Source organism: Trachypithecus francoisi, unplaced genomic scaffold (genome assembly GCF_009764315.1).
Source record: "Trachypithecus francoisi isolate TF-2019V2 unplaced genomic scaffold, Tfra_2.0 Lachesis_group8, whole genome shotgun sequence".
Classification (NCBI taxonomy): Eukaryota; Metazoa; Chordata; class Mammalia; order Primates; family Cercopithecidae; genus Trachypithecus; species Trachypithecus francoisi.
Genome location: NW_022681473.1, coordinates 106,871,503 through 106,898,092, shown reverse-complemented (window position 1 = coordinate 106,898,092; position 26,590 = coordinate 106,871,503). Strand labels below are relative to the sequence as shown.

The 26,590-nt window shown below is 45.3% G+C and overlaps 1 protein-coding gene and 1 pseudogene across 5 annotated transcripts; one reads left to right on the top strand and one right to left on the bottom strand.

Moving 5' to 3' along the window:
* The first annotated feature begins 1,280 nt into the window (after positions 1-1,280).
* Positions 1,281-25,095, top strand: IFT46 (intraflagellar transport 46). Of its 5 annotated transcripts, none has more exons than XM_033207354.1 (13): positions 1,281-1,563; positions 2,280-2,376; positions 7,783-7,862; positions 12,146-12,298; positions 12,994-13,130; positions 14,724-14,798; positions 14,962-15,055; positions 15,458-15,586; positions 17,736-17,857; positions 18,218-18,284; positions 23,631-23,691; positions 23,948-24,075; positions 24,474-25,095. In XM_033207354.1, the coding sequence occupies exons 3-13, from the start codon at positions 7,818-7,820 to the stop codon at positions 24,567-24,569; spliced, it is 1,107 nt and encodes a 368-aa protein (XP_033063245.1). In that variant the 5' UTR covers positions 1,281-1,563; positions 2,280-2,376; positions 7,783-7,817; the 3' UTR covers positions 24,570-25,095. The 5 variants fall into 5 exon arrangements, with proteins under 5 accessions (XP_033063245.1, XP_033063246.1, XP_033063247.1 ...); XM_033207355.1 differs by having other exon boundaries at positions 23,990-24,075; positions 24,474-24,942; XM_033207357.1 differs by lacking the exon at positions 12,146-12,298 and adding an exon at positions 12,511-12,574 and having other exon boundaries at positions 1,331-1,563.
* LOC117081443 lies at positions 6,447-7,038 on the bottom strand (annotated as a pseudogene).
* Positions 25,096-26,590: the final 1,495 nt, after the last annotated feature.

Below are 26,590 nucleotides of genomic sequence, written 5' to 3'. Positions count from 1 at the left end.
TCCTTGTTTTCCTCTGGCAGATTTTCAGGATCAAATTTCCAATACTATTTTCTTTTAAAAATTTATTATTATTATTTTGAGATGGAGTCTCACTCTGTTGCCCAGGCTGGAGTGCAGTGGCGCAATCTTGGCTCACCACAACCTCTGCCTCCCGGATTCAAGCAATTTTCCTGCCTCAGCCTCCCGAGTAGCTGGGATGACAGGTGCGCACCACCACGCCCAGCTAATTTTTGTATTTTTAGTAGAGATGGGGGGGGTTTCACCATGTTGGTCAGGCTGGTCTCGAACTCCTAACCTTGTGATCCACCTGCCTTGGCCTCCCAAAGTGCTGGGATTACAGGTGTGAGCCACTGTGCCCGGCCAAAAAATTATTATTATGATTCATTATTTATATTTGAGATGGGGTCTCAATCTGTTGCCCAGGCTGGAGTGAATGCAGTGGTCCAATCTCGGTTCACTGCAACCTCTGCCTCCCTGGCTCAAGCAATCCTCCTGCTTCAGCCTCCTGAGTGGCTAGCACTACAGGCGTGTGCCACCACACCTGGCTAATTTTTTTTAATTTTTAATTTTTATTTTTAATAGAGTGGAGAGGGGCGGTTCACGCTATGTTGCTCTAGCTGGTCTCAAACTCCTGAACTCAAGCAATCCTCCCGCCTCTGCCTCCTGAAGTGCTGGGATTACAAGCATAAGCCACCACACCCGGCCTCCAATATTTTATGTTTCTCTCTCCCTGACTTCCCAAATTAATTATGTCCACAGTTTGGAAATACTTGTTCCTTACGTCTCCATTCACTCATTCCTCGATTCATCCACCCGATGAGCATTGTTAGTGTCTAATTTCTGCAATGTACTGGTGTTACAAAGTTTAAAAATTAATTAGACACAGATCCTGCTTTAAATAAGTTCACAGTCTTCTTTAGCAAATAAGAAAGACAGGACACAGAGTAAAATTTGAACCTCAGATACACAAGGAATAATTTATTACTGTAAGTATGTCCCATGCCATGGCACCCTGTGGAGGGGAAAGACTACAATGTAATATAGTGCTAGAAAAGGACGTACAGAGTGCTGCGGAATTTCCCCTGGAGAGTGTGTCTACATTCCTGTAAGACTGATCTGGGAGGAACTGCAACCCCAGAGATTGTTGTCCTAGGGGAACAAACGCATACCCTGTTTCCAGATTGGAGGGCTAACTCTATACCAGACCGAAATTTATCAACCGGCGTTGCCACCCGCAGCCGCTAGATGCCGTAACAGACGCATTTACTGAAACCATAGACAAACAGGCGACTTGGCCGCCCAGAGAGGCTTTATCCGTGCCCCCCTTGATCTTCTTCCTGCGCAGAGAGCCTTCGCGGGTGAGGCGTAACGTGCAGGAGGTCTCACGAGAGTGGAAGCAAGTCTCGCGAATTTTAAAAATTATCTTTTTGCCTAGCGACTGACAACAGGCTGGTTGCTTGGCGTGGAATCGTAAAGTGGCCTGGCTTTGAGACTGGAGTGGGACCCCAGCCCTAGGCTGGGGTTCTTTCCATTATAGAGGAGACGGATTCAGAAGGGCTACAGGTAATTAGTACTCACCCCAGCAAAAAGGGAACTGTTTTTCTAGAGAGGCTTAAGAGGACTCCCCTTTACCCCATTCCCGGTTACCTCTTCCCATCTCCGTGGTAACTGTTCCTTCGTCAGCTCACCACTAACCGTCCTGCTTCCTTTATTCACCAAGAAACTTAGGTGGGATCCTATCTGCAAGATAAGGGTGAAACTGGAGGTGATGCTTTTCTGATTATTGGATGGGACCGAGAGACTGGAGTTTCCCTTCTCTTCCGGGACTCTCCCACCCCACCCTGTCTCACCCCACCCCACCCCACCCCACCCCAGAGGTGGCTCCAGAGACAGAACTCTTTCTGGAACCTCTACAGCCTCCCCTGAGAAACCTCAACAGCCTTGGCCATCTACATACGACGAATAGTGTTCTGCCGTCGCGTGTGATGGTACAGTACATCTTTGGGAAGCTGCAGAAGTTGGCTTTCTTTCCCTCCACGATTCCCTCGTTCCTCAGCCAGACTGCCAGCAGTTCCTAAATACGGGCTGCAACAGAATGACTTAACTGCTTGACTGAGGGCCAGGAAACCTTAAGGAAAGTTTGGATGGGGTGACGGTTTTATGAAAAACTAGTTTCTTGAGTAAGGAAGAGGAGCCAATGCTGGTTTGGAATATACCTCCTGGCAGAGTGCTTGATGTCCCATGATAGGAACTATGTAATCATGTCTCCTTTTGCTTAGACCAAGGTTGTTGAAAACCAGACATATGATGAACGTCTAGAGATTAACGACTCTGAAGAGGTTGCAAGTATTTATACTCGAACCCCAAGACACCAAGGTAAGAGAGGAAAGAAGAGAAATGGTACTCAAAGAGCAGGATGGATTCACAGTTGTCTTCAAGAAGTTCTTATTTTATAATAGCAAATGTTGACTTTCAGAGTCAAGTTTCTTCACTTGCCATTGTTTGTTTTCTAACTAGTTAAGGGGGAGAAATCATAGCCTTCCAAATTACAGGATCTTCCCCCAATTCAGCCCTCTCACCATTTACTTCATATTACTGCGTTGCTCACTGTCTACCAGGAATTCACTGTTCTGTTTTTTTTTTTTAACATGTTTTTCCCAGCTTTGAAGATGCTTCATAACCTCCCCTTAGACTGCAACCCCAACCAAAATCACAGTGTAATGTTTTTAACGGGCTGAACACCATTTATTTATTCAACAATTTTTTCCTTAATTTTATAGAGATGAGGTCTTGCTGTGTTACCAAGGCTGATCTTGAACTCCTAGCTTCAAGTAGTCCTTCCACCCGTAACTCCCAAAGTGCTGGGATTACAGGTGTGACCCATCGTGCCTGGCCAACAAGCATTTAAAAATGCCTACTGTGTGCCAGCCTTATGCCTGGCACTTGGGTAAATAGTGTTAAATGACACAATGTCCTTGCCATCCTGATGCTTGTAATCATGGGAGGCAGATGACAAATGAGTAAACACATTCCAAATGTGGTAAGTGCACACTGATGGAGGCAGATTGTTTCTGTTAAGGAGAATAACAGTGAGGAAGGATACCTACTTTTTTTTATTTTTATTTTTATTTTTATTTTTTTGAGACGGAGTCTCACTCTGTCACCCAGGCTGGAGTGCAGTGGTGCGATCTTGGCTCACTGCAACCTCCGCCTCCTGGGTTCAAGTGATTCTCCTTCCTCAGCTTCCCGAGTAGCTGAGATTACCACACCCAGCTAACTTTTGTACTTTTAGTAGAGACGGGATTTCACCATGTTGGCCAGGCTGGTCTTGAACTCCTGACCCCAACTGATCTGCCTGCCTCAGCATCCCGAAGTGCTGGAATTACAGGCATGAGCCACCACTCCCGGCCAGAGACCCACTTTTGATAGGGTGGTCAGGGAAGATCTAAAGGGGTGACGTGTAAGACTGATAGATGGCAGGGATCCAGACACTGAGGAAAAGTAGACCAGGAAGAGGAAACAGTATGTGAGATGTGAAAAACCTTGAAGCCTGAAGGAACTTGGCTTAGTTTGAGGACCTGAAAGAGACCAGTTTACGGTAGAGGGGACTCTACTGTATGATATGGTCAGATCAGAGAGGTAGGGCAGGAAGCATAATAAGCAGAGCTTTGGAGGCTGTGTTGCTGTCGTGTGTGGAATGAACTGTTGCGATGCCTGAGTTGAGATGATAGTGGCTTGACCTCTAGTGAGGAAGTTGAGAATAAAGAAAAGAGGCAAATATAGTACAAGACAGATTGTCGTAGAATCACTAAGACTTGCTGATGGATTGGATTTGACTCGAGTTAGGAATCAAGGATGACATCCAGGGTTTCTGTTTGTTTATTGTGGTAAAATATGCATAACATAAAATTTGCCATTTTAACAATTTTTAAGTGTGCAATTAAATAATATTAAGTACATTCACAATGTTGTATGACCATCACTACTATTTCCAGATCATCCCGAACAGAAACTCCATACCCTTTAAACAATAGCTCCTGATTGCTTGCTTCCACTCTTCCCTGGTAACCATTATTCTACTGTCTCTATGAGTTTGCTTGTTCTGGGAACCACGTAAGTGAAGTCATGCTGTATTTATCCTTTTGTGGCTGACTTACTTCACTTACTGTGATGTTTTTAAGGTTCATCTGTATAGAATGTAGACTTTCTTTTTTAAAGCTAATATTCCATTGCATGTATATGCCACTTTTTTTTTTTTTTTTTTCTTTTTTTGAGACTGAGTCTCGCTCTGTCACCCAGGCTGGAGTGCAGTGGCATGATCTCAGCTCACTGCAACCTACACCTCCCAGGTTCAAGCGATTCTCCTGCCTCGGCCTCCTGAGTAGCTGGGACTACAGGTGCACACCACCACACCCAGCTAATTTTTTTGTATTTTTAGTAGAGATGGGGTTTTACCACATTGGCCAGGATGGTCTTGATCTCCTGACCTTGTGATCCACCTACCTTGGCCTCCCAAAGTGCTGAGATTACAGGCGTGAGCCACCGCGCCTAGCCTATGCCACGTTTTTTTAATTCATTCATCTGTTAATGGACACTCAGGTTGTTTTCCTGGCCTATGCCACATTTTTTTAATTCATTCATCTGTTAATGGACATTCAGGTTGTTTTCATGTTTTGGCTATTGTGAACAGCGCTACTATGAACAGAGGTGTACAAGTGTCCATTTGAGTCCCTGTTTTCAATTCTTTGGGACCTAGCCACCTAGGTTTTTGACTTGAGCATGTTTGTGCTCTTGACAGCTGCAGATATTATAATTTGGTTTTAGTTTGGGCGAATTTAGTAAACAAAAAAATAGTGTTTAATTTGTATTTCTTTGATATAGAAATCATTTATCATGTTTTCATTCCAGTTAATGCCTTACATCTAATAACGCTTTTATTTATTTATTTATTTATTTTTTGAGTCAGAGTCTTGCTCTGTCGCCCAGGCTGGAGTACAGTGGCACCATCTCGGCTCACTGCAAGCTCCACCTCCCAGGTTCACGCCATTCTCCTGCCTCAACCTCCCGAGTAGCTGGGACTACAGGCACCCAACACCACACCCGGCTAATTTTTTTGTATTTTTAGTAGAGACGGGGTTTCACCATGTTAGCCAGGATGGTCTCGATCTCCTGACCTCGTGATCCACCCGCCTCGGCCTCCCAAAGCGCTGGGATTACAGGTGTGAGCCACCGCGCCTGGCCTATACTTTTATTTTAATTTAATTTTTTATTTGTAGAGACAGAGTTTTGCTCTGTCACCCAGGGTGGAGTGCAGTAGCACGATCATGGCTCACTGCAGCCTCGACCTCCTGGGCTCATGCAGCCCTCCTGCCTCAGATCCCCCAGTAGTTGGGACTTCCAGCCCATGCCCCCATGTCCAGCTAATTTTTTTTTTTTTGAGATGGAGTCTTGCTCTGTCACCTAGGCTGGAGTGCAGTGACATGATCTCGGCTCACTGCAACCTCCACCTCCCAGGTTCAAGCAATTCTCCTGCCTCAGCGTCCCGAGTAGCTGAGATTATAGGAGTGTGCTACCATGCCCGGCTAATTTTTTTGTATTTTTAGTAGAGACGGGATTTCACCCTGTTGGCCAGGCTGGTCTCGGAACTCCTGACCTCAGGTGATCCACCCGCCTCAGCCTTCCAAAGTGCTGGGATTACAGGCATGAGCCACCATGCCTGGCCTAATTTTTGTATTTTTTGTAGAGACAGGGTTTCACCGTGTTGCCCAGGCTGGTTTTGAACTCCTAGGCTCAAACAATCTGCCTACCTCCACCTCTTAGAGTGCCGGGATTACAGGTGTGAGCCACCACGCCTGGCCTTAATTATACTTTTAATTGTTCAGAGTATTTAAAAGTTGCTCTTATCTTTGCTTACTGATTCAGATTCAAACTTGTGACTATTATTTGCCAGGCCCTGGGTCAGTTCCTTGCACATAAATTTTTTCATTTGATCCTTATAAGGGGCCTGGGTGAGAAATATTAGTGACCCATTTAGAGGTGGGAATACTGAGACTGAAAGAGGTTAAATCTTTTTTTTTTTCTGTCCATAAGTTTATTGTCTTTATCTGAAAAATCTTTATAGAAAATTGTTTGATTTCACTCTCAGCAGCCTGCTCCTGAGCTCTGAGGAAGCTTGCCTTCTTTTGAGCTACCCAATGTTTTTTCTGAGCAATGGACATTTTGGGACAGTTCCACCTCTGCTTTTTAACTTCTTCCTTGGACTTATTTTCATAGACTGGATTCTCTTGTACAGCATCATGAGCTTTCTTATACATCTCCTCCATCATGTCTGGTGTTACGCTGTTCTTTTTGTATTGAGATAACTGGTTCTTGTAGGCATCATCATCATCTTCCATTAAGTAGCGCATATTATCTGCAACATTCTGTCCCATGATGTACTTCTGGTGTACTTCTGCATTAAATTCTTTGCTTTCAGAATCATAACCAGGGAATCATTTGGTACTGTGAGGGATAGACAAGCCTCCATCCACAGCTCCCTTCAGGGCGCCAAAAACTTTATTGCCAGTGATAGTTCTGGCAAGGCCTGCATCCAAATAGCAGGTAGAGGCCCCTGGCTGACCATCAATGCTTTCCACACTGTATTCATTGCCAGTCTCCTCCACTTGGCCTTCATAGATCTTGTTCATGCCAAACCTATTGAGAAGCCTGTGGGCCAGCAGCGGGCCAGTACAATACGCTGCAGCAGCATTTGTCAGGCCAACCTTCACACCATATTTTGGCAGTTTTTGTGCATATGCTGCACAGACTGTATCCCCCTCTATATGGGCATAAGTAGTCTGACAAATGATATCTCTGTTTGTTACACGAACTATCATCTGTATTTGGGTGTGTTGTATTTATTTTTATCCTGTATCACCAAGTGTTTCTGAGGATAGTAATCAATTTTACCCACTCGTCTTCTAAATTTCACTTGATATCTGTTAGAGTAGGCCTTATTCTTAACAGCTTTAACAAACCTCATCCTGCGGAACAGAGACCCGCGTCCACGGCTCGACAGAGACCTGCAGGCACAGCAGCACTAGGGGGTGGAAAGGCAAAATCATTTTAAGTAATTTGTCTTCAAACCCACTCTTAGTATAAATTCAGCAGTCTGTGCTTTACTAGTGTAAACTAAGGGCAGAGTGTATATTTTTTTCTTTGTCTTTTTTTTTTTGAGACAGGCTCTCACTCTGTTGCTCAGGCTGGAGTGCAGTGGCATGAACACTGGACACTGCTTACCGCAGCCTCAAACTCCTAAAACTCCTGGGTTTAAGCAGACCTCCTGCTTTAGCCTCCCGAGTAACTGGGACCACAGGCGCACACCATCACACTCAGCTAATTTTTTTTTCTTCTTTTTTTGTAGATGGGATCTTGCCATATTTTTCAGGCTAGGCTCAAACTCTTGGGCTCAAGTGATCCTCCTGCCTCCCCTTCCCAAAGTGTTGAGATTATAGGCATGAGCCACTGCCTCTGGCCAGAGTTTATATTATTTATGTAATGGCCGATAATTTGATTAGTATAATATCTAACCCAATGCTTTAAGCATAGTAATATTTAGTAAATATATCTTGAATTGAATTGGCAGAGCCATGACTAGAATTCTGTCTCCTGTCTTTTTAGTTAGATGTTCCAATAAACTTTGTTTTATAAAATGGTTAGAGCATAAAATGCTACAAACTAAAAAATATTTGTCTTTAAAAATCATTTTAACAATAATCTAAAGGAAAAACTTTTTTTTCTAAGGACTTCCTCATTCTGCCCATCTTCCTAACAAGGCTATGGCTGATAACAGCAGTGATGAGTATGAAGAGGAAAATAACAAGGTACAGTAATACTCACAGCTTCTTGTAGAATTTTTGCTTTGGGTTTTTAGTAGTTAGAGATTACACCAGTTTAATGCTAAACATTTCTTGAACACTCACCTTCAGTGGATGGGGACCTTTGAGCTCATGGAGGAAAATCAGTTACAAAGAACCTTGAGATTTTGACCCTTCTTCAGGAATAAAGCCTACTATTACAATTGACTTTGGTGAGGAATTTCATGTAATGTAGGCCAGTGTTTCACAAACTTTCTTGATGATAAGACTCAACTGAGATACTTATTTTTAAATATACAGATTCCTGGCTGGGTGCAGTGGCTCACACATGTAATCCCAGCACTTTGGGAGGCCGAGGCGGGTGGATCACCTGAGGTCAGGAGTTCAAGACCAGCCTGACCAACATGGAGAAACCTCGTCTCAACTAAAAATACAAAATTAGCCAGATGTGGTGGCGCATGCCTGTAATCCCAGCTGCTTGAGAGGCTGAGGCAGTAGAATCACTTGAACCCAGGAGGTGGAGGTTGTGGTGAGCCGAGATCGTGCTATTGCACTCCAGCCTGCGCAACAAGAGCGAAACTCTGTCTCAAAAATAAATAAATAGGCCGGGCGCGGTGGCTCAAGCCTGTAATCCCAGCACTTTGGGAGGCCGAGGCAGGCGGATTACCCGAGGTCAGAAGATCGAGACCATCCTGGCTAACATGGTGAAACCCCGTCTCTACTAAAAAAAATACAAAAAGCTAGCCGGGCGAGGTGGCGGGTGTCTGTAGTCCCAGCTACTCGGGAGGCTGAGGCAGGAGAATGGCGTAAACCCGGAAGGCGGAGCGTGCAGTGAGCTGAGATCCGGCCACTGCACTCCAGCCCGGGCGACAGAGCGAGACTCCGTCTCAAAAAAAAAAAAAAAAAAAAAAAAAAATAAATAAATAAATAAATAAATAGGCCGGGCGCGGTGGCTCAAGCCTGTAATCCCAGCACTTTGGGAGGCCGAGACGGGCGGATCACAAGGTCAGGAGATCGAGACCATCCTGGCTAACAAGGTGAAACCCCGTCTCTACTAAAAGATACAAAAAACTAGCGGGCGAGGTGGCGGGCGCCTGTAGTCCCAGCTACTCGGGAGGCTGAGGCAGGAGAATGGCGTAAACCCGGGAGGCGGAGCTTGCAGTGAGCTGAGATCCGGCCACTGCACTCCAGCCTGGGAGACAGAGCCAGACTCTGTCTCAAAAAAAAAAAAATAAATAAATAAATAAATAAAATAAAATATACAGATTCCTGGTCCCACCCCAGAATCTCAAAAGTAAAAGCCTGGGAATTTATATGTTTTAGGAAGCAGTCCGGGTAATTTTATGCTAAAATGAGTTTGAAATTATTAGTCTAGGCATTTTTTCATTATCGATACTTGTGATACTGTCAGTATTTTGTGAAAGAGATTTTAATTTTGAGGTCTTAAGACCCAGATATTGGCTGCTGTTATTCTGTGAACCTAGAGAACCACCCTGCTTCTGAAAGAAAGATGGCAAGATGCCCATCTCTCTAGAAACATGTAGGACCTTAGAGTTGTACATGCGATTTCTTAAAAACCATTTGTGTTGGCCGGGCGCGGTGGCTCAATCCTGTAATCCCAGCACTTTGGGAGGCCGAGGCGGGCGGATCACCTGAGGTCAGGAGTTTGAGACCAGCCTGCCCAACATGGCGAAACCCCGTCTCTGCTAAAAATACAAAAAATTAGCTGGGCGTGGTGATGGGTGCCTGTAATCCTAGCTACTCGGGAGGCTGAGGCAGGAGAATCACTTGAACTCGGGAGGCGGAGGTTTCTGTGAGCCAAGATCGTGCCATTGTACTCCAGCCTGGGCGACAGAGCGAGACTCTGTCTCAAAAAAAAAAATAAAATAAAATAAAAGAGCGAAACTCCATCTCGAAAAAAAAAAACAAAAAACAACCATTTATGTTTAGCCTTAGCACATTATCCAAAGGTTATGTTGTTTTGTTTTGTTTTGTTTTGAGACGGAGTTTCACTCTTGTTGCTTGGCTCACTGCAATCTCTGCTTCCCAGGTTCAAGTGTTTCTCCTGCCTCAACCTCCTGAGTGGCTGGGATTACAGGTTCACCATGCCTGACACATTTTTGTATTTTTAGTAGAGACAGGATTTCACCATGTTGGTCAGGCTGGTCTTGAACTCCTGACCTCAGGCAATCCACCTGCCTCGGCCTCCCAAAGTGCTGGGATTACAGGCATGAGCCACTGTGCCCAGCCTGTTTTTTTTGTTTTTGTTTTTGTTTTTTTGAGATGGAGTCTCGCTCTTTCACCCAGGCTGGAGTGCAATGATCTTGGCTCACTGCAACCTCCGCCTCTTGGGTTCAGGTGATTCTCATGCCTCAGCCTCCTGAATAGCTGGGACCACAGGCCTGCACCAACTCGCCTGGCTAATTTTTTTATTTTTAGTAGAGAGGGGGTTTCACCATGTTGGCCATATTGGTCTTGAACTCCTGACCTTAGGTGATCCACCCACCTCAGCCTCCCAAAGTGCTGAGACTACAGATGTGAGCCACTGCACCTGGCCTGATGGCTGCATTTTAATGATTTGTTTTTTTTTGTTTTTGTTTTTTTGAGATGGAGTCTCGCTCTTTCACCCAGGCTGGAGTGCAATGATCTTGGCTCACTGCAACCTCCGCCTCTTGGGTTCAGGTGATTCTCATGCCTCAGCCTCCTGAATAGCTGGGACCACAGGCCTGCACCAACTCGCCTGGCTAATTTTTTTATTTTTAGTAGAGAGGGGGTTTCACCATGTTGGCCATATTGGTCTTGAACTCCTGACCTTAGGTGATCCACCCACCTCAGCCTCCCAAAGTGCTGAGACTACAGATGTGAGCCACTGCACCTGGCCTGATGGCTGCATTTTAATGATTTGTTTTGTTTTGTTTTTGTTTTTTTGAGATGGAGTCTCGCTCTTTCACCCAGGCTGGAGTGCAATGATCTTGGCTCACTGCAACCTCCGCCTCTTGGGTTCAGGTGATTCTCATGCCTCAGCCTCCTGAATAGCTGGGACCACAGGCCTGCACCAACTCGCCTGGCTAATTTTTTTATTTTTAGTAGAGAGGGGGTTTCACCATGTTGGCCATATTGGTCTTGAACTCCTGACCTTAGGTGATCCACCCACCTCAGCCTCCCAAAGTGCTGAGACTACAGATGTGAGCCACTGCACCTGGCCTGATGGCTGCATTTTAATGATTTGTTTTGTTTTGTTTTGTTTTGATACAGAGTCATCTCGCTCTGTTGCCCAAGCTGGAGTGTAGTGGCACGATCTCAGCTCACTGCAACCTGCACCTCCCCAGTTCAAGCGATTTTCCTGCCTCAGCCTCCTGAGTAGCTGGGATTATAGGCGTGTGCCACCACGCCTGGCTAATTTTTGTATTTTTAGTAGAGACGGGGTTTCACCATGTTGGTCAGGCTGGTCTCGAACTCCTGACCGCGTGATCCACCCGCTTTGGCCTCCCAAAGTGCTGGGATTATAGGCGTGAGCCACCGCCCCGGGCTGACAATATTTTTAAAAGTTCCCTGTGCTAAAACTGCTTCCTATGTGACTAAGGATAATTTTGGCAAATCTTGAATTGAGAAAGAATGCTCTAGAAAGTTCTTATCAATCATATACTAATAAGGCATAGTCACTGAATAAATTCTGCAACCGTGTTTCATTATCTGCCGTGCATATTACAGCTTAATTAGAATATACTTTTGGCCGGGCGCGGTGGCTCAAGCCTGTAATCCCAGCACTTTGGGAGGCCGAGAAGGGCGGATCACGAGGTCAGGAGATCGAGACCATCCTGGCTAATACGGTGAAACCCCGTCTCTACTAAAAAATACAAAAAAATAGCCGGGCGAGGTGACGGGCGCCTGTAGTCCCAGCTACTTGGGAGGCTGAGGCAGGAGAATGGCGTAAACCCCGGGGGCGGAGCTTGCAGTGAGCTGAGATCCGGCCACTGCACTCCAGCCTGGGCGACACAGCGAGACTCTGTCTCCAAAAAAAAAAAAAAAAAAAAAAAAAATTAGAATATACTTTTATCTATGTATAAATTTGTTATTCTTAGAGCAAAATGTGACCAAAAACAGTTTTTGGTGTCCTGTAACGTGTCACAATTTTGTGTGTCAATAGCTGCTTTACCATAAAAACAAATTAATTTTAAACAACTGGAATCAAACGTGTTAACGTGTTAACCTCAGTATAAGACATGTGGTATATAGAAACCAAGTTTTGAAAACCTACTTTTAAAGGGGGCCAATTGGTCATCCTTCAGGTCCTAAGGGAGGGCATGCCACAGGTTCCAGGCCACAGAGGCAAAGACATGGACCCTGTTCCACCTGCCCCTGAAAGTCTCAAGTGCCACCAGACCCCTTCTCATGGACTTGAGAGGGTGGGATGGTACAGAGAGAGCCAGAAGCACAGAAAGGTAGGTTATAATGCCAAGGACAGAAGAGCTGCTGTCTTGAGAGAGAATGTGTAGTCATTGTATGTAATTTATGGGGTAAGGGAAGGGAAATACGGATAGGTCAGATACTCCATGAAGAGAAATATCACTGAACAAAAATGGAAAGTCCATAGTCTCTGGAACTGCTGGTTAGATGGGCACAAGGTTAATTTTGAACTTTCTTCTTTTGATAGTTTCAAGCAGCTTACGCTGGGCAGTCTTGCAAATTAAGTACTAGATTTCCTCTCTATGGTCTTTGTGAGTATTAAGACCCCTAAAGTTTCTATTCCCACTTCATCTTCCCCGATTTTCTTCCAAAATAACTAGAGTTGCCATCCTCTTCTTTGAAAGTCCATAGCTTTTTGGGCCGAAGCTGTCTAAAGTGTATGCAGAGCCCTGAAGATCTGAGTAATATGTACAGTAGATAAAATTAGATGGAATTTATACCCCAGCCTCAAGTAGAGAAATGGAATATGGTTCTAGCAAGTGGAGTCCCCATTTGTAGCTGAGCAGGGGCAGAAGGAGGCTCTCAAGCCCCTTCTGGGAAGTGCTCCCTTCTCTTTCTGGTGATTAGGTGCCAGGTGGTTGGGGTATTGGTTAGAGCAATAGAGAACTGGGCACAGGTATGTTTGATTTTTTTACTTGAAGCTTTCTATGCCTGCCCTGCCCTATCTCAGGAGAAGAAAAAGACCTCACAATTGACACCTCAGCGGGGCTTTAGTGAAAATGATGATGACGATGATGATGATGATTCATCTGAAACTGATTCTGATTCTGATGATGTTGATGAAGAGCACGGAGCCCCTCTGGAAGGGTGAGGAAAGAACACCCAAGCCAAGGGTGTTCTTCAGAATACCTCCTTCAAAACACTGGAGTGGGAGGACATCAGTTAGAAGTGAAATTCCAGCATCTCTTTTGATCTCCTATATTTAGGATTTTCAGATGTCTCAGAAACCCAACATGAGTTTTCCTCCCTTTCTGACTCCACTACCTCATCCAGTCCTATAGTATCACTTGTACTATCTGAAACATTTGTGGGCTTGGTGATTACATGAGATTTTGCTGAGTAAATCTAAAAGGTGGTGGCCAGGCATGGTGGCTGAAGCCTGTAATCCCAGCACTTTGGGAGGCTGAGGTGGGAGGATTGCTTAAGGCCAAGAGTTCAAGACCAACCTGGGCAACATAGCAAGACCTCGTCTCTACCAAATTTTTTTTTTTTTTTTGAGATGGAGTCTTGCTATGTCACCCAGGCTGGAGCGCAGTGGTGTGATCTCGGCTCACTGCAAGCTCTGCCTCCTGGGTTCCTGCATTCTCCTGCCTCAGCCTCCCAAGTGCTGGAACTACAGGCAACCACCACCATGTCTAGCTAACTCTTTTGTATTTTTAGTAGAGACGGGGTTTCACCATGATAGCCACGATGGTCTCGATCTCCTGACCTCGTGATGTGCCCACTTCAGCCTCCCAAAGTGCTGGGATTACAGGCATGAGCCACCGTGCCTGGCTGCCCAAAAATTTTTTTAAAATGAGCCTAGCGTGCTGGTGTGTGCCTATAGTCCCAGCTGCTCAGGAGGCTGAGGCAGGAGAATCACTTGAGCCCAGGAGTTTGAGACTGCAATGAGCTATGATTGGGCTACTGCACTCCAACCTGGTCAAGAGTGAGACCCTGTCTCAAAAATAAATTAATTAAATATTTAAAAAAAAAAAAAACGCTGCTAAAAACACTTGTATAAAAATTTCTTTTTTTCTTGGTGCAAACTATTTTCATGTCAGATATTTAAATCTCTCTCTTTTTTTTTCTTTTTTTTTTTTTTTGAGACAGAGTCTTGCTCTGTTATCCAGGCTGGAGTGCAGTGGTACTATCTTGACTCACCGCAACCTCTGCCTCCCAGGTTCAAGCGATTCTCCTGCCTCAGCCTCCTGAGTAGCTGGGACTACAGGTGTGTGCAACCACACCTGGCTAATTTTTGTATTTTCAGTAGATAGGATTTCAACCATGTTGGCCAGGCTGGTCTTGAACTCCTGACCTCAGGTGATCCCGCCCGCCTTGGCCTCCCAAAGTGCTGGGATTACAGGTGTGAGCCACCATGCCCAGCCCTAAAATCTCTTGTACCTTTTCTTGTCATCCTTTCATTAAAAAAAGGGTGAACCATTTATGCTACATTTTAACATCAAAAAATATTATGTTTTGGATTTTCTGCACCTCTGTCCTTCAGAGTCAGAGATAATTGAGAGTTAAGTATGATCAACCTTAAAGTTGCCTTGCAAGCCACCAGGAAAGGCAGATATTGGAGAGGCAGAAGCTAGGTTTAGGATCATGTCCCTATAGTCAGTAACACAGCAGCACCTAGGACCCTGCCACCTCTGCTCTTCTCTGGCCACCTTGAACAAACTATTTTCCTTTTCCCAGGGCCTATGACCCTGCAGATTATGAGCATTTGCCAGTTTCTGCTGAGATTAAGGAACTCTTCCAGTACATCAGTAGGTGAGTACTAGGACCTCCCACCATACCCCACTATCCCTACCTTGCCCCAAACCTTTCCTACCTCTAGTCTGAAACAGGGCCATTCTCCATAGATTTTTTTTAGCCTGAATAGTAAAGTAATTTTCTCTGACTGTCTCCACCTTCCCTTGGCAATATCTCCTAGGTACACACCTCAGTTGATTGACCTGGACCACAAACTGAAGCCTTTCATTCCTGATTTTATCCCAGCTGTCGGGGATATTGATGCATTCTTAAAGGTATAGTCAGTACATACTGAAAATGACTCCTTAAGTGTTTCTTCTGATGCCCGTTACTCTTAACAGTTTCCCGAATTTCTTTGACTAGCGTTGGCTAGTCATGTTCATTTCATTGGAGTTCTTAACCTTGCTCTCAACTCCAGTTTACACTCATTGCTCTTAAGTAATACTGAATATCTCATTATACATTAACAGTTTGTCATGTATTTGCTTCCTAATTATCTATGACAACAGGTTTATGTTTAAGCTGCTATGGATCATATATTTTTTTCTGGATGGTATTGAGTACAGCAGGATAAGCATGCTTTTAATACTAGTAATAATGATGAACCAGAAGAGTTCTTCCTCTATAACTTACTGGAAACATGTTCCTTTCTGCTTTCTTACCTTTTTCTTAACCAGGTCCCACGTCCTGATGGAAAGCCTGACAACCTTGGCCTGTTGGTATTGGATGAACCTTCTACAAAGCAGTCAGACCCTACAGTGCTCTCACTCTGGTTAACAGAGAATTCTAAGCAGCACAACATCACGGTAAGATACTAGCTTAGTATAGGCCCCAGCTGGAGAGGGTCCAAGAGCGGAGGAGGCCTTGCTGGCACTCATACAGTTGACTTACTGCCTATCAAAAGAGATGGCGATCGCTTTTGGCCAGCCCTGTTTTTTAAATGACAGCTTTATTTATATATAATTTCTGTACCAGCAAGTTTAGCCTTTTAAATTGTACAACATATTTTAATATAATCACAGTTTTATAGCCGTCACCACTACCTAATTTAGAATATTTCATCACCTCAAAAAGAAACTTCATACTCATTAATATTCACTCCTCATTCTCCCACTTCCTCCTAGACCCTGGTAATGACTTCATTCCTTTATTACGGCTGAATAAGATACACTGTGTGGATTTACCAGATTTTCTTTATTCATTCTCTAGTTCTTTCCACTCTTATTAATAATAGTGCTTTGAATATTTGTATACAAGTTTTTGTGTGGGTATATATTGTTATCTGTTGGGTATATACATAGGAGTAGAATTGCTGGGCCATATGGAAACTCTATGTTTAGCCATTCGAAGAACTACCAAACTGTTTTCCAAAGTGGCTGTACCATTTTACATTCCCACCAGCAGTGAATGAGAGTTCCAGTTTCTCTACATCCTCACCAATACTTTTTGTTTGTATTTTTTATTCAACCATCCTAGTAGATGTGAAATGGTATTTTATTTTATTTTATTTTTTTTGAGACAGTTTCACTCTTATTGCCTAGGCTGGAGTGCAGTGGCGCAATCTTGGCTCACCACAACCTCTGCCTCCAGGGTTCAAACAATCCTCCTGCCTTGAGTAGCTGGGATTACAGACATGCGCCACCACGCCCAGCTAATTTTGTATTTTTAGTAGGGACAGGGTTTCTCCATGTTGGTCAGGCTGGTCTCAAACTCCCGACCTCAGGTAATCCACCCACCTCGGGTGCTGGGATTATAGGCATGAGCCACCAAAGTGCTGGGGTTATAAGAATGAGCCACCAAGTCCCGCCTAAATAGTATTTCATTATGGTCAGTCCTGCCATTTTGACCTGTCCCCTTTCCATGGCTCCAGCAAATTATTATTTTTTTTAAGACAGGGTCTCACTCTGTCACCCAGGCTGGAGTGCAGTGGTGTGATTGTGGCTCACTGTAGCCTCGATCTCCTGTGCCCAAGCAATCCTGCTACTTTAGCCTCCAAAGTAGCTGGGACAGACCACAGGTGTGTGCCACCATGCCTGGCTAGGGTTTTTGTGTTTTTTTTTTTCAACTTTTATTTTGCAGAGGCAAAGTTCTCCCTATGTTGCCTAGGCTGATCTCAAGTGATCCTCCTGCCTGAGCCTCCCAAAGTGCTAGGACTGCAGATGTGAGCCACTGCATTTTACTTTTTTTTTTTTTTTTGAGACGGAGTCTTGCTTTGTCGCCCAGGCTGGAGTGCAGTGGCCCGATCTCGGCTCACTGCAAGCTCCGCCTCCAGGGTTCACACCATTCTCCTGGCTCAGACTCCGAGTAGCTGGGACTACAGGCACGCACCTCCATGCCCAGCTAATTTTTTGTATTTTTAGCAGAGATGGGGTTTCACCGTGTTAGCCAGGATGGTGTCAATCTCCTGACCTCGTGATCCGCTCACCTTGGCCTCCCAAAGTGCTGGGATTACAGGTATGAGCCACCACGCCCAGCTTTTTTTTTTTTTTTTTTTTTTTGAGACAGGATCTCGCTCTTGCCCAGGCTAGAGTGCAGTGGCACAATCGTAGCTCACTGTAACCTCAAACGCCTGGGCTCAAGCAATGCTCCCACCTCAGCCTCTAAAGTAACAGAGACCATAGGCATACACCACCACGTCTGACTCATTTTAAAATTTTTAATACAGACAAGGTCTCACTGTGTTTTCCAGGCTGGTCTTGAACTCCTAGTCTCAAGTGATCCTCCCACCTCAGACAGCCAAAGTGCTAGGATTACAAGTGTGAGCCACCATGCCTGGCCTGGCTTCAGCAGATTTTATCAGGGTTTCCTATCCCCTTCATTTGACTGCTGTTTCATGTGGCAGCGGCTGCCATCAGCAAGCCTGAATATGAAACAACAGCGGATATAATGAGAACACTGTAAAAACAAGAGAGCTACTTCAGTGCCATCAGCTAGGCTTTCTCCTTCTTCTCCTAGCAACATATGAAAGTAAAAAGCCTGGAAGATGCAGAAAAGAATCCCAAAGCCATTGACACGTGGATTGAGAGCATCTCTGAATTACACCATTCTAAGCCCCCTGCGACTGTGCACTATACCAGGTAAGAAATACCACATTCTTTACAACAGTAACACATAGTAACCTTCACCACCTGTGAACTATTGCTCCTGAGAAGAGGCCCAGAGGCTGGGAACATATTTGATCAACCTGAGGTCCTGTGGATCCTGGCAACTACTAGCTGAGATTGTAGACATAAAGATTGTAATTTCTCTAGTATTACTTAGCTAGCTCCTCCAAACCCCAGGCCTGGGTAACTTTGGTATGCCCAGTCTAGGTTCTCCTGAAGGCTTCCTGATGTGCCAGATTGAAGACCTCTCCTTCATCCTAGAATATGCTGATCCAGAGGTTGCTGATATTATCAGTTCGTGTTTCTTGTTCATAGTTACCTTTATACTTTTAGGCCCATGCCCGACATTGACACACTGATGCAGGAATGGTCCCCAGAGTTTGAAGAGCTTTTGGGCAAGGTGAGTGGAAGGTAGCCGGAGGTAAGATAAGAAAATACGGTATTCGCTCTAGGGCCCGGTGTTTTTTCTCTTCCCCCATTATTATTATTGGCAACCTTTTTTTTTTTTTTTGAGGCGGAGTCTCGCTCTATCGCCCGGCCGGAATGCAGTGGCTGGATCTCAGCTCACTGCAAGCTCTGCCTCCCGGGTTTACGCCATTCTCCTGCCTCAGCCTCCTGAGTAGCTGGGACTACAGGCGCCTGCCACCTCGCCCGGCTAGTTTTTTGTATTTTTTAGTAGAGATGGGGTTTCACCGTGTTAGCCAGGATAGTCTCGATCTCCTGACCTCGTGATCCGCCCGTCTTGGCCTCCCAAAGTGCTGGCTTGAGCCACCGTGCCTGGCCTATTGGCAACTTTTTCTTTTTTTTTTTCTTTTTTTTTTTTGGAGACAGGGTCTTGCTCTTCCCAGGCTGCAGTGCAGTGGCATGATCATGGCTCACTGCAGCCTCTACCTCCCAGGCTCTAGCGATCCTCCCACCTCACCCTTCTCAGCAGCTGGGACCACAGGCATGCACCACCACACTCAGCCAGTTTTTAAATTTTTGGTAGAGATGAGGTCTTGCTTTGTTGCCCAGGCTGTTCTCAAACTCCTGTTCTCAAGCAATCCTCCTGCCTCAGCCTCCCAAAGTGCTGGGATTACAGGCACGAGCCACTCCGCCCAGAGATCAACTTTCTTTTTTTGAGATGGAGTCTCACTCTGTCGCCCAGGCTGGAGTGCAGTGGCATGATCTCAGCTCACTGCAACCCCCACCACCCAATTCAAGTGATTCTCCTGCCTCGACCTTTCTAGTAGCTGGGATTACAGGTGCTCATCACCATGCCATCATGCTAATTTTTATATTTTTAGTAGAGAAAGGGTTTCACCATGTTGACCAGGCTGGTCTTGGTCTTGAACTCCTGAGCTGAAGTGATCCGCCTGCCTTGGCCTCCCAAGTGCTGAGATTTCATTAACTTTTTAATGATAACACATGAAACCCTTGTATATATTGTAATTTGATATATAAGAAAGAAAGATTTTTTTTTTTTAGACACAGTCTCACTCTGCTGCCCAGGCTGGAGTGCAGTGGTGCGATCTCAGCTCACTGGAGTGCAGTGGTGCGATCTCGGCTCACTGGAGTGCAGTGGTGCGATCTCGGCTCACTGGAGTGCAGTGGTGCGATCTCGGCTCACTGGAGTGCAGTGGTGCGATCTCGGCTCACTGGAGTGCAGTGGTGCGATCTCGGCTCACTGCATCCTTCGCCCCCGTGCAGGTTCAAGCACTTCTCCTGCCTCAGCCTCCCAAGTAGCTGGGATTACAGGCGCCTGCCACTGTGCCCAGCTAATTTTTGTATTTTTAGCAGAGAAAGTGTTTCACCATGTAGGCCAGGCTGGTCTTGAACTGCTGACCTCATGATCTACCCACTTCCGCCTCCCAAAGTGCTGGGATTATAGGCGTGTGCCACCACGCCCAGCCAAGAAAGATAGTTTTTTAAATGATTGGTGATAGAATGAGGGTATAGTGAGACAATTGACTATTTGAAAAAAAATTAAATTAGGTTTCTGCCTCAACCATATATGTATGTGAATTTCAGATGAATTAAAGAGTTAATGTGGGTTGGGCACAGTGGCTCATACCTGTAGTTCTATCATTTTGGGAGGCTGAGGCCTGAAGATTGCTTGAGCCCAGGACCACCCTGGGCAACATAAGGAAACCCTGTCTCCAAAAGAAGAAATAATAATAAGTAAATAAATAAAAGAAGGGAAAAAAAGAGTTAATGTAAAAATAAAGCCATGTAAGTAATATAATAAAATATAGGAGATACAGAAGGAGCATGACTGAAAAAATAAATGAAATAAAATATAGGAGAAATTTAATTCTCTCTTTTTAAAAAATTCAAGTGTCTTATAACTTAGGGAAATTTAATTCTATTAGGATGGTTAGGTGTTAGGTGTTTCTCAGTGTAAAAGAAACTTAAAAGTCATATTGAGGCCAGGCGTGGTGGCTTAGGCCAGACGTGATGGCTCACACCTGTAATCCCAGCACTTTGGGAGGCCAAGGCAGGTGGATTACCTGAGGTCACGAGTTTGGACCAGCCTGGTCAACATGGCGAAACCCCGTCTCTACTAAAACAATACAAAAATTAGCCAGGTGTGGTGGCGGGCACCTGTAATCCCAGCTACTCGGGAGGCTGAGGCAGGAGAACCACTTGAACCCGGGGGTGGAGAGGGGCACGGAAGTTGCAGTGAGCCAAGATTGCACCACTGCACTCCAGCCTGGGTAATAGAGCGAGGCTGCATCTCAAAAAAACAAGAAGTCGTAATGGAGTGGGAGGCTGAGATAGGAGGACTGCTTGAGCCCAGGAGTTTGAGACCAGCCTGGGCAACATAGATCCATCTCTATTAAAACAACAAAAAAAGGCTGGGCGCAGTGGCTCACTCCGGTAATCCCAGCAGTTTGGGAGACCGAGGCGGGCGGATCACGAAGTCAAGAGATCGAGACCATCCTGGCCAACATGGTAAACCTCATCTCTACTAAAAATACAAAAATTAGCCAGGCGTGGTGGCTAATGCCTGTAGTCCCAGCTACTCGGGAGGCTGAGCCAGGAGAATTGCTTGAACCGTGAGGCGGAGGTTGCAGTGAGCCGAGGTCGTGTCACTGCACTCCAGCCTCGTGACAGAGCGAAATTCTGTCAAAAAAAAAAGTCATGATGGAGAAAATGTGACAGTTTAAACTCATAGAAATGAAAAGTTCTACATACCAATAGATACCATAAACAAAGTTAAAAGACAGTGGCAGTCTGAGAAAAAATATTTTATGTATGTATGTAATAGAAAAAATTACTATCCAAGCAAAGAGCTCTTATATATTAATAAGAAAAGGAAACTGGGCCAGGCATGGTAGCTCATACCTGTAATCCCAGCCTGTAATCCCAGCACTTTGGGGGGCTGAGGTGGGACGATCACTTGAGGCCAGGAGTTCAGGACCAGCCTGGGCAACAATAGGAGACTCTTCTCTACAAAAAAAAAGAAAAGTAAAAGGAGCTGGACGCGGTGGCTTATGTCTGTAATCCCAGCACTTTGGGAGGCTGAGGTGGGTGGATCACCTGAGGTCTGGAGTTTGAGACCAGCCTGGCCAACATGGTGAGATCCTGTCTCTATTGAAAACACAAAAAACTTAACTGGGGGTGGTGGCGCATATCTGTAATCCCAGCTACTCAGGAGGCTGCAACAGGAGAATCACTTGAATCCGGGAGATGGAGGTTGCTGAGAGCCAAGATCATGCTTCTGCACCCCAGTCTGGGCAACAAAGCAAGACTCTATCTCAAAAAAAAATTTTTTTTGGCCGGGCGCGGTGGCTCAAGCCTGTAATCCCAGCACTTTGGGAGGCCGAGGTGGGTGGATCACGAGGTCAGGAGATCGAGACCCTCCTGGCTAACACGGTGAAACCCCGTCTCTACTAAAAATACAAAAAACTAGCCGGGCGACGTGGCGGGCGCCTGTAGTCCCAGCTACTCGGAGGCTGAGGCGGGAGAATGGCGGGAACCCGGGAGGCGGAGCTTGCAGTGAGCCGAGATCGCGCCACTGCACTCCAGCCTGGGCGACACAGCGAGACTCCGTCTCAAAAATAAAAAAATAAAAAAATAAAAAAATAAAAAAAAATTTTTTTTAAGTATCAAAAAAGAAAAGGAAACTGAACAAAGATGACCAACAGGTCCTTCCTAGCCATCATGTTGAAATTGCTGCACCAGCTCCCCAGCATTCCCTGCCCTCTGTCCCTGGTTTTTCTTGATAACACTTAGCTTCTAAGGTACCATAGACTTAATTTGTTTAGTTTGTTCTTTCTGAGTAAAATGTAAGCTCTATGAAGACAGATTTTTTTTTTCATATGAGGAATTGATTGTAAACGCAAAGAATTTGGAAATAGTCGCTTTCCTCAGAGCATTTTGAAGCTGTAGTTGAGGGGAAGGTGTCTGATTAGGGGATTGAATAGCTAGGTTGCAGTACAGTCATTCAGTGAAATACTATGCAATGGAATATTATTTAACCTTATTTTGCTCTAATACGAAGAAATAACAGTGATATGTTGTTAAATGAAAAAAGCAAATCATAGCAAGTTGCAGAACTATATGTACTCCATTTTTTGTAAAAAGAGAAAAGAAGTTTTAAGAAACCAGTAGTTTAAAAAGTTCACACTGTGACTTTTTAGTTTCTCTGTTTAGATTCAGAGCCTGTTACCTGAGTTAGATGTCATGCCCATTTTCTCTGTTCATATGGTGTCCTGGGATCATTAGGCATTATAACACCAAGTCATGCATATATCACTGTTAATACTTGCCCATAACTTGGTATCAGTTTCTTTTGCACAGATTCCCACAGGAAAAGAGTATGGCAGTGTATTTTACCTGTAAAATGTATGACTAATTCCATACTGATCGGGGGGAAAAGTAGCATTTTGTATTATTTTGCTAGGCTGCCATAACAAAGTACCACAGACTGAGTGGCTTAGACATCGGGAATGTATTATTTCATAGTTCTGGAGGCTAATAGTCCAGTAGTATACTGTCTGAGATCAATTTGTTGGCATGGTTGATTTTCCTTCCTTCCTTCCTTTCCTCCCTCCCTCCCTCCCTCCCTCCTTTTTTCCTCCCTTTCTTCCTTCATTCTTTCCTTCCTTTTTTTTTTTTTTTTTTTTTGGGTGTTACTCTGTGCCCAGGCTGGAGTGCAGTAGCTCAATCTCAGCTCACTGCGGCCTCAACCTGCTGGACTCAAGCGATCCTCCCACCCCAGCCTCCCAAATAGCTGGGACTACAGATACTCAGCACCACACCTGGCTAATTTTTTTTGTAGAGATGGAATTTCACCATGTTGCCCAGGCTGGTCTCGAACTCCTGGGCTCAGGCGATCTGCCCACCTCAGCCTCCTACAGTGCTGGTATTACAGGCGTGAAGCCGCCATGCCCCACCAAGGGTGATTTCTTCTGAGGGGTCTCTCCTTGGCCATCTTCTGTCTGTGTCTTCACATGGTCTTCCCTTTGTTATGTGTCTCTGTCCTGATTTCCTCTTCCTATAAGGACACCAGTCATGTTGGATTAAGGCCCACCCTAATGACCTTGTTTTAACGTAATTATCTCTTTAAAGATGTTATCTCCAAGTATGGTCACATTCTGAAGTACAGGGAGTTAGGAACTCAATATCTGAATTTTAGGGGAACACATTTCAGCCCATAACATGTGTCTTATGCTAGAAGCTCTTTTCCTTCAGAGAGAGAGTGGTTCTGGGACCACTGACACCAGCCTTTTGACTTTGGTCCTTCCCATGCCTCTTCCAGGTAAGCCTGCCCACAGCAGAGATTGATTGCAGCCTGGCAGAGTACATTGACATGATCTGCGGTGAGTTCCTCCTTCCTTTCCTCGTCCCCATCTCTGGTTAGAGACGCTCTAGGCTTTTGGACAGGCTTGTTTACTCTGGGAAGGTAGCATCTTGAGTTTTAGCTTTCACGTTAAGCCCGTTGTGCTCTTTGGCAGCACTCGAAGGTGGTGTTTGGGCTTATGTGACTACCTGCTGGGTGTTTAACCCCCAAAGTCATAGTGACACCCCATCTGCCAGGGGTTTGGCTATCCTAAACAGAAGTGCCCCGATTCCCAGAGTTTGTTTGGTTCTGTTCCTGGAAGTTCTTCTTCATTTCAGCCATTCTAGACATCCCTGTCTACAAGAGTCGGATTCAGTCCCTCCATCTGCTATTTTCCCTCTACTCAGAATTCAAGAACTCCCAGGTGAGCCAAGCATCAGGGGTTGACTTAAGCTGTAGAGAGGATCACTACAGTTTCTACTGTTCTGAGCCTGCTGTGATTGCATCCTATAGCGATGTAGGATGTCTCTGCCCAGTTACCTTTGCCCTTTCCCATAACTAGGAGAACAAAGGAGGCAGGGATGGGGTTTTCAAGGGGAAAGTGGAGGAAAAAAGGGTGGGGGGAAGTAAGAGATGTGGGCCTTAGATGAAATTAGCTGAGGATCTACAGAGGATACTCATTCTTTCAGGAGAACCAGTGGCCTCATGAATGGAAGCAGGAAGGAAATAAAGGGGGGTCATTTTAAAGAAATTAATTCTTGCTAAAATATAGCAACTAGCCTATCCCTAATACTCAGTGTTCCCTCTCCTCTTTCCTTGCAGCATTTTAAAGCCCTCGCTGAAGGCAAGAAAGCATTCACTCCTTCATCCAACTCCACCTCCCAAGCTGGAGACATGGAGACATTAACCTTCAGCTGAGACAGCTCCCAAGCTGCTGTTTCAAGGCCGAGCTGGCCCCTCTGCCCCAGCTGAGATGGACAGATCGTTGTCAGCTACTTGATGTCCTTGCCTATGCCACAGCTTGGCTCAGGGCCAGTGCATGCCCTGCTGCCCCCTGCCAGAGGGCACAGAACATGTTTGTTTAATGAACCCGCCTGCCTCAGATTGCTGTCCCCGGCGAGTTAATGCGTCCGTACCACTGCGGGGATTTGAGTTAGAAGAACTGGAATTTCTGAGACCCATGGAGCTTGGATTGGGAGGAAAGCTTCAAAGATTTCCTTTTCGTGAGAGGGATGGAATTGTGTTCTTTCATTCGTAAAGTTGGTAAAAATTTTATAAATCAGATGCTCTATTATATTGTCAGATTATTCTGCTATTTAATATGAAAGAGAAAAGGCAGACTGAGCATAAGGCAGAGACACAGGAACTTTGCTTAGTAATGGGCATTAAATGAAGAGTAGTTAAAGCAAACAAATTTTGTGAAATAAAATGAAACCCCAATCCTCCAAGATTGGCAGTCGAGGGGAATCATTTTTCTGCTGGAATTTAATTTTCCAAGGGTCTCTCTTCAGTTAATGCTGCCTTCCTGAGGCTGTCTGGCTCCAGACCTGTCTGGTTGTGGTCTCAGGGAGCGTAGCTATTGCAGTAATCTGGGTGAGAGGTGACTGGGGTGGCAGTAGTAGAGATGGACAGATTCAGGAAATATTTTGGAGTTATGTCAGCCAAGCTCCAGTCAGGAAGTCTGAAACCATGCTAGTTATTTCTAACAAAGGGTGTTTAGCCTGGCACGGTGGCTCATGCCTGTAATCCCAGAACTTTGGGAGGCTGAGGCGGACAGATCATGTGGTCAGGAGTTTGAGACTAGCCTGGCCAATAATATGGTGAAACCTCATCTCTACCAATAATACAAAAATTAGCTGGGCGTGGTGGTACATGCATATAGTCCCAACTACTCAGGAGACTGAGGCAGAAGAATCACTTGAACCTGGGAAGTGGAGGTTGCAATGAGCCAAAATCGTGGCACTGCACTCCAGCTTGGGAAACAAAGCAAGACTCCGTCTCAAAAAAAAAAAAAGGGTGTTTAATATGGGGAATTGGCCAGGTGCGGTGGCTCATGCCTGTAATCCCAGCACTTTGGGAAGCTGAGGTGGGTGGATCACTTGAGGACAGGAGTTCAAGACTGGCCTGGCCAACATGGTGAAACCCTGTCTCTACTAAAAATACAAAAAATTAGCTGGGTGTGGTGGTGGGCACCTGTAACCTCAGCTTACCAGGAGGCTGAGACAGGAGAATCACTTGAACCCAGGAGGTGGCGGTTACAGTGAGCCAAGATCGTGCCACTGCACTTCAGCCTGGGCAACAGAGTAAAACTCTTTCTTAAAAAAATATATGTAATAGTATGATAAATTGGTTACAAAAGTGTTGTAGAGGCTGAAGGAGCAAAAGGGAGAATGGAGGGTACTGAGGAACATAAAAGTTAAAGGGGTGGTAGCCATTGCCAGCGCTGGTAGCAGAGGTGCTTGGCTGGGGCCAGGTGTTCAGTAGCCGAGGAGGTGCCATACTCGGGCACTGCTGACCACCACAGGTGTGTACTCCCACCACTACAGTGACTAGAGCAGTGGCTGCTGCTTCCTTCTCCCACCGTCTCGTCCCCTGCTGGTGCCTGCTACTGGCAGAGGTTAATAGTTTGCCAGGGAATCTGGCAGTAGAAAGCAGAGTGTAGAAGTGAAGGATAGGACTGAGAGACGACAAAGAAATATCCAGTAGACATAGAACCAAGAGAACTTGCTGATCGAGTCAGCATGGGGGATGGAAGGAAAGAAATCAAGGATGACTCCCAGCTTTTCTTTGGCGTGAGCAGCTGAATGGATAATGAAGCCAAATACTGATACGGGACAGAAATTGTTTGAAGGGGAAGATTACATTAAAATGCTATACCAGGCCAGTTGGTTTGGCTCACGCCTGTGATCCCAGCACTTTGGGAGGCCAAGATGGGAGGA

Bases quoted from the DNA above. Each gene is read 5' to 3' on its own strand.
- IFT46 (XM_033207354.1), top strand. From the start codon at position 7,818: ATGGCTGATAACAGCAGTGATGAGTATGAAGAGGAAAATAACAAG. The intron at 12,299-12,993 runs GTAGGTTATAAT...GCCCTATCTCAG, and splicing joins AGAGCCAGAAGCACAGAAAG to GAGAAGAAAAAGACCTCACA. The intron at 13,131-14,723 runs GTGAGGAAAGAA...TCCTTTTCCCAG, and splicing joins CACGGAGCCCCTCTGGAAGG to GGCCTATGACCCTGCAGATT.